Source organism: Chiroxiphia lanceolata, chromosome Z, assembly GCF_009829145.1.
Source record: "Chiroxiphia lanceolata isolate bChiLan1 chromosome Z, bChiLan1.pri, whole genome shotgun sequence".
NCBI classification, from domain to species: Eukaryota; Metazoa; Chordata; class Aves; order Passeriformes; family Pipridae; genus Chiroxiphia; species Chiroxiphia lanceolata.
This window is the reverse complement of record NC_045671.1, coordinates 42,945,555-42,953,245: the sequence shown is the minus strand read 5'-3', so window position 1 is coordinate 42,953,245 and position 7,691 is coordinate 42,945,555. Positions and strand designations below refer to the sequence as shown.

The 7,691-nt window shown below is 43.4% G+C and overlaps 1 protein-coding gene across 11 annotated transcripts in view; it reads left to right on the top strand.

Annotated features, from left to right (window-relative positions):
* The first annotated feature begins 273 nt into the window (after positions 1-273).
* CAST (calpastatin) overlaps positions 274-7,691 on the top strand; it is a 61,820-nt gene continuing 54,402 nt past the window's right edge. For 10 of the 11 annotated variants that reach the window (XM_032675948.1, XM_032675956.1, XM_032675949.1 and 7 more), the window contains exons 1-2: positions 274-402; positions 5,234-5,299. In XM_032675948.1, coding sequence (XP_032531839.1) covers positions 361-402; positions 5,234-5,299 — 108 coding nt within the window. In that variant the 5' untranslated portion in view covers positions 274-360. Of the gene's footprint in view, positions 403-557; positions 640-5,233; positions 5,300-7,691 lie in introns of those variants that run through there. The other variant, XM_032675951.1, reaches the window with a different exon arrangement.

Below are 7,691 nucleotides of genomic sequence, written 5' to 3'. Positions count from 1 at the left end.
AGGACCCACGGTGGGATCTGCCCTGGAGTCTGGAGACAGCCTAGGGTCGGCTGTCCACGCCCAAACACTTTCCCAAGGGGACTGACTTTCACGAGAAGTTAAATGTCTATGCGCTTTTTGTCCCCCCTCATTTTAAGGAAAGCCACTCTTTTTTCAGCTGAGCGTCGTCCTGCCAGGCACTCGACATTTCCCGCCGCATCCCGGCTCCGTCCCCCCCCCCCCTCCCCGGTTCCCCCGTCCCGGCTCGGCGCCCGCAGGAAGGGGAGGGACCGAGCGCCTTTCCAGCCGCCCGTGGAGCCGGGAGCTACCCGCCGCCCCTGCTTCTCTTCCGCGGGATCGGCGGCAGAAGCCCCGCCAGCAATGTCGGAGCGCGGGACGGGGCAGCAGCCACTGCCCGGGGCGGTGAGTCGGGACTGGGAGGGATGTGAGGGATTCGAGGACGTACATGCGTGCGAGGAGGGCGGCGATGCCGCTCGGCGCTGCCCCGGGCGCCCCGCGGCCCTGGCGGTGGGAGCGGCTCCGCGCCGGGCGCCGCCCTGGGGCGCGTCCCGGGCCGTGCCGGGCAGTGCGGGGCAGGGTAGGGTGGCGAGGAGCAGCAGCGGCAGCGCCATGGCTTTCGCCCGGTGGTGGTACGCCATGGTGAGTGCGGGGGGGGCCCGGGGAAGAGATCGGAGTACCCCAGGGAGGGCCCCGTTGGCGGGCGCAGGATGCGGAGGGCTCCGGTGGCCGGGATGCTCCCTCTGCTCCGCGGCATTCAGGCTGGAGAAGGCGCAAGGAAAGGGGGTTGTGGTGGCTGGAGGCGAGCCAATGTCTTTTTTAAAGGCTCCTGTAGTGGTGCTTCAGGTCAGGTGGGAGCGCACACTTGAAAACCAGGTGTTTTGGTGCTCTTGGAAGTTTTTCGTCACAACGCGAAATGGAAAAGTGACGAAAGTGCACCACGATTTATGTGCGGCTGTGCCTGCTCTTCGGAAAAAACTCCTCACTGTGCCTTCTTTCCAGAGGCATGCTCTTCCTTGCAGGTGGATGGCGGCGCTACCAGGAGGAGCCGGCGCTTGCCAAATCCTCCCTGAGTAAACCACATTTCTTTGATGGCTCCAGGCGGTTTTGGATGGACTTGGGTCCCTAGTCGTTGCTGTGACGAGCCTGTGATTGCGTTAAAAAGCCTTTAAAAAACCTTTATGGTTTATTAGTCATAGGAGGAAACAGTCTCTGTATGGAGTAGTGGGAAAGAAAAGTTTATGTTCTGTTAAAGTTTTACAGGATGTATACATTGTGCAAAAGAAAATATCACTTAAATGTATTTCCTAAATATATAATCAGGTAGATGAAACCTGCTAAGTTTATAACTGTACTTTTAAGTTGCTCCATGTAGTTTGGATCAATGTTTAGCACTTTTCAGGTATCATTCATTGTCAAATCAAATCAGTGATACTGTGGTAGAGGTGACACGAAGTCACAAGGAGGAAAGTTTGGAAATTGCTGCATTGAGCAATGAAATGGGTGTTAAAGGCCTTGATAGTTTTGGATCACTGCATCCAGGGTAAGAAAAGATACTAAGATATGACTACCTGTAGTCAGAAGGAAACTTCTCCTATGTTTGCTCTTTGGAAACCCACCATTATGGTTTTTGGCACCAGAAGAGCACCTGTGGGAACACATGGAACTGGAGTTCTCTCTTGTCTCCAGACACAAAGGAGATTCCCATGTTCCTCTAGCAAGGTTTTTACTGACTGGTATATTTAAAGCAGAATGAGTTGTAAGAAGAATCCAAGTTTCACCTTTCCATTTCTTACATGGCTTGATTGTAGCTTCCCTGTCAGCTCTTTATATCTGTCAGTTTTCTGACCAGTACCAAAGATCTTTATCCTCTTCCCCATTTCAGATGAAAAGGCAGGTCAGATTCCCATCTCCTTTAATATCTGTAGTGCAGAATTGGTTGACTTCAGCTGAGAGTCTTGCAGGGAGGCTTCACTTCTCACCCAGTTACTGTGCATCCTCTGAGATGCTGCGCAATGGCATTGAACTGAAGGTTCGTTAATGCTGACGGGGCTCCTGAGGCGTAGGATGAATTTCTTGAAGGAAAGCCTTTAGTAAGAGGTTGGATTTTTTTTGCACACAGAGATGTCTAGTCTGTTGTTAGTAATCTGCTCTGTGCTTTTCACCCAGGCCAGTTACTTTCTAGTTTATAAATGCTCTTTGAGTCAGAAGTTAAAAGCGTGTCTCAAAATAATAGGTGGTGACATTTTCTGTGCACTTTAGAACAGGATGAAGGTCTCAAGATAAACTTTCTTCTTCATTATACATCTATATTTTAGTGAGCATGTGATTATAGGTGGGTTTGTGGGTTTGGTTTTTTTTAGTTAGGAATGCTGGAAAATATTTTGGGCCAACTTAAAAGATACAAGGAATTGTTTTTAGCTCTTGAGTAAAACTAGACATGTAACTTTAGCTGTACGCCCACTGCCCGTGTGAGAGAGTTAGAGATGCTCTGACCCACTGGCTTGGTTATGGATGTGTATCTTTGGCATTGTAAGGACAGTTGAACAAGAAAAGGAAAGAGTGCCAAAAGAAGAAGACAGCTTGTGTCATCAGCTTGTGAATACGAAGGAGCTTTGCATGCACACTATCCGAGGAAACCTGAGCTTAGCCTCTTGCCATGCAGATTGATTTACTGTCTTTATTTTAATTATATATTTATTTTTCTACTGAAGGATTCAAAGCTTGAAAATAACAGATAAGGAAGGAGCTGTTGAAGGGCATTTTTGAAACAGGGTCCCTCCTCATATCTTACACATCAACTGTTCAGGGAACCAGCATGGTCTCCTCAGAAGGTGTATTAGGAAGCTGTGCTTTCCAAGCTTTCCTCCTCAGGATGGCAGACTTTCTTGCAAGGCAGTACTTTCACAAGCTGTTTTGTTATCTGAGGCCAGAGGGTATTAGCGGTTGGTGTGTACACAGCGCATGACTCCAACTTACCGGGTAAAATAATTACTTTGGTCAGACTGTATATGCTTTGTTCTCTCCATTCGAATAAGCAGTATTGGGCCTCTAAGTCAAAGTCTCTTTATTATGGGTATGGTCTGACACAGCATTCTGGAGGGAAAGATGGATGCTTTTAATCTCTCTCTGACTTGAGTTTAGGGGTGGCAAAGTAGTGATCCTTGTCCTGGTCCATTCCATGTCCTCCCTGGACATTGAAGCTGCTCCAGGGTCCCTCAAGGACATAGAGTTGACGTTCTGCTAGCCTGCTTCCATATTTTCCTCTTCATAGTCCTGGGACTGGGTGCCCTTTTGGATGCCATGCTCCTGTCTGCTGTGGGTTTCTTTGGTATGAAGATGAGGAGATGGACTTAGGGAAGAAGGGTAACACCAGATTTACCCCTGGTGAAGGTCTGGCACACTCAGTAGGAATTAAGTGTTTAGTTCCTACATTCTCTGACTTGGTTTACTAAAATAAAAAAAACTAAAAAACTAAAAAACTTGCACTTTGCTTGGTGTTGATGCTTTTAAAACCATGTCTGAATTTGAAGAAGAAAGTGAATGAAAGCAAGGAAATACATGTGGCGTGTGGAAAGACATGCTTGTTTCAATAGCTGAATTAGCTGGATTCAGAGTAGCATTTGGCTTCTAGAGAGTTGTGATGCTGAGGATATCCATACAAGAGGAGAGCCCCATCAACAGAGTTTTGCTGGCCAGGAGCTGCAGCTCCTGAGCCTTAAAGTAGTGCTGCCTCTGGAATTACTGTTCTGTCAGCAACAGCACTCACTGGTGTTGCTTTTACTGGTATGTATGTGATATGCTTTTACTGTAGCAGTAAAAAGCACAGATAAATGGGTTAATTGTGTCTACACTGAAAGTGCTGTTACAGGGCAGTGAATTAATTCATCTCTTACGTGAAAAGACCACCTACGAGGCTTGTTTTTCCTCTGAAGAGGCACAATTCAAATATGAGAACAGCATTCTCAATTTTAAAACTTGTCAAGTACCTTAATAATGCCCAAACTCATTTTAAAAATTGGAATTATTAGAGGTTGTTCAAAACAATTATTGAAATTTTTGTTGTGTTCCAGTATAATGGAAACAATTAGAGATATGCTACGCTTCTATTTCTAGTTTTATTTTTTCATTCAGCTATAGTATTTTCCCAGCCTGTCTGCAGATGTGCTAGAACAGATTTCTGTTGAACATAGTGCAGTGATACATGGATCATTAATTTCTCCCTATAGCCATGTAAAGAAAAATCTGTAGGAACTCATTACTTAGTGGATTAGCAAACTTTACCCCCTGCTGCTCAGTCCTCAAAACAGAAGGGAATAAATGAGTCTTGAATCATCTCCTGTCTTTACTTAACAAAACAGACCTGACAGGAATCCTTGCTCCCAGATGTCTCACTGGCTGTGGAAAGTTACAGTATCTGAGATACTAAATAGTAGCTACATTATGTTGCCTTTTATATTAATTTCTTGCTTTTTACTTTTATTCTATTATTTTTGGAAAAGGTTTTTTTGAGGGACCATATTCAACACTTTTCAGAAATGCAGAGAGTTGCAATGTGTGATGAACAAACTGTGTCGGTACATTGCTGCATGTGGGAAGCAAATGGGGTTGCACCTCAGGTTAGGTGAAAGGAAGAGATTTAGAGTCTTGGAGTAGATGAAAGATTGAGGAGGTTTGGGAATCCTGGAAGAACTCTTATTTCCTAATGTGTACCCGTGCCTGAACTGTTATAGCATTTATTTTTTTCTTTATCAGCACCAGAATTATGGAAATCATGGTAACAGCTTTCTTTCAGGTAAGGAAGGCTGGGCATAATGAGCATTTTAGTGTGTCTGAGGGAAGTTCAGGTACTGGAGAGGATTGCACACATCCCATTGGTCTCCCTGGGAGCTGTTCCAGTTTCTGCTGAAGCCTTTGGGACTGACAGCATTTCCAAAGCTGTTGGAGACTGCTGTGCTGGTGAGGAATGAGTGATAAGCTGAATATCTTCCAGAGCTTTTCAGGTTACACATACTGTCGTGGAAGTCCTGAGCTTCTGGCTGATTCCACATGAAGTTACCCAACAGGTCATTTAGAAATACAGTCTATTAGTGAGAAGAAAACCTTCATGCTTCCTTCTGTCATATTGTCGTATATGAAAGGAATCATACTTGCAATAAGATGTTTGGCAACTTTGGTATATAGAAGGTATAATTTAAGGCCTTAATAACTACACATCTATTTTCTCTATTTACAGCATGGTGACAAGAAGGCAAGTGGAGATTCTTCCAAGCCAGGAGAGAAAAAAGCAGAAGTGACAGAGGTAAATTCAAGTGTTTGAACATATTATGAAGAAAAGTCAGTAACAAATTTCCTCCTGCACAGATTTTTGCCTTTTGATAGCAAAGTGGGAGTTTTCAGGAAATTAACTGGTGACTCCAGCCACTCATTATTTATTCCAGGAATGTATAGTTTTGTCATGTGCTGCTGAGAGGCCTACTGGGAATATTTCTTTGCTGTGTTTATATTTTCCCAAATATTTCATGTTAGTATCCATGGAAGCTATCTCAGTAGAGTATCTGCTGTGCAGTGCCAGGACACTGTGGGACACACCTGGTTTTTCAGTTTCCCAGAGGTACAGGTGAAGTGAGGGCACTGTGTTGCTTTCGACCTTGTTTGCAATCTGGCTTTTCTTCCACAGGCGGAAATTCAAATTCATGCATAGATGTTGCACATGTGGGTCATCTCCTGACAGACTTGCAAATATATGGTCTGTGCTGTCTTTTAGAAAAGATACTTATTTTTCAAGATACTGCCTCCTAAGGAGCTGGTATTTACGTTGAGTTTACACAAGCGACTTTACAGTTGGAGCACAGCATCTCTTGTGCACCATCAGAAGGCAACAAGGGTTGCCGGCAGTGTTTGAAGAGTTATTTGGAATGGTCATCTCTCTCCCAGAAGCTCCCTGTTAGCCACTGGGTGGTAGGTCCTTGTGTGCTACAGTGAGTCAGGCTGATAATGCAGAGAGAAGGTGTTGTCCAAGCCAGGTCACGAGTTCCAGCAGTGATCATTTCCCCAGGAGCCTCTACTATTCCAAGGAAGGCTAACAGCAGATTAAAAAAGAGAAGAGTTTGTAGAAATGACTGTTACAAGTTGTCTATTTGTCTTTAAATGTTAGTCATTGGTCCAGGGAAGCCAGAAATAGATGTGCCTGATACTTTATCCTTAGGAGAACCTATGTGGGAAATAGCTTTGTCTAAGCTTGTTTAACTGCATTGCAAATAAAGCCTAGTGAATGCTTTTATTGCAACCCTCTGAAGTAGATGATTTAAGCAATTGCCTTTCTTTCCTGTCCAGAAAAGCAAGGAAGGCTGCTCTAGCCTGGGAACATCCTTTCTATAGATATTTTAGTTTTTTCTTAAATACCGTTGTTCATTTATACATTCTTCGTTTAATGCCAGATTCTTGGACTCCACATTTTTACTCTTAATAGAGAAGTGCTGACTTTTTTGTAGGAAGGGCAGGAGTTGAGGCCTGTAGGTTGGAGTTGTGGAGTTGCTCTTTCTGACCTCTCACTGAAAAGATTTGTTTCCAGCAGCAGAAGACTCTTACTAAATTTATTGTCTGGATACTTCTGCTTTTTGGGTCCTTAGAATACTGTGTGTGTTTCCTCTTGTGAATTTCTTTGTATATTTCACTCCTTCCATTGACTTTGCAGTGCTTAAAAGTGAAAGCAGATCAAAACCCATTGAGCAGCATCAGCTCCACTGTGGTTCACACCTGCCTCCAAAACACTCTGATTTGTTAAGCAGCTGAAGTAGCAACTCACAGTAGTTGTACACAGCTCCCAAGAGTCTACAATGTTACATTTTTGTTTAAAAGTCAGAAGTTTTTTCCCTAGACTTTGATTTTTTGAAACAGAAGTTTATAATCCATCTGCAGACAGCTTTGGGCAATCTTGTCTGTAATGTCAAGGTTGTTCACCTGCCTACTAGAAAAGGTTTGCTAATACATTATGAAATTGACAAGGAAATAGGAAAGTCTTTGAAGAGTTTATATCCATATTGAAAGGAAAATAGTAAAATCCTATATGGTTATTGTTTAACTAAAAATAACGATAAAAAACTCTGTTTCTCAGATTTTTGGGTAAATAGTCCTGAAGGAGTGTGAGAAGAAGAGTAAAGCTTTAAAAAGTTGAGGTAGGAAGAGTCTGACGCTAGGAGATGCTAATCAGCCACGACATCAAGGAGAGCGCAAAATGAATAATGTTAGAGTGTAGAACAGGCTTCTTAAGCTTTTCTTCCTCAGATACTTAAAAGTAGATTGAAAAAACCAGCAGGCTTACTGTAGATAGAAACCTGCTTGGTAAGATACGCCCTTGTGCAGAGCTGCTGAGGAGATTAAATGGTTCCATAGGCTTTTTCCAATTTTAGCCTCACAATCCAGTAATATAAAATAATACTTTAAAAGATTTAGGAGTTAGCAGTGTGAAGATGATTTATTTAATAACTCTAAAGTTTTGGAATTACATACACTCATTGCAGGGAGTACATGCAATTTATCTATTATATGCCAACAGACACTGGTTCATAGGATTATTTCTTGAGGAAGTATTTACTTTTTAGGTTCCCAGTGATTTTCTGCTTAACTGTCAGGCAGTACTTTCATCCTTGGATCTTGAAGCATTGTATAAAGGAGAATAGACATGTTATCTG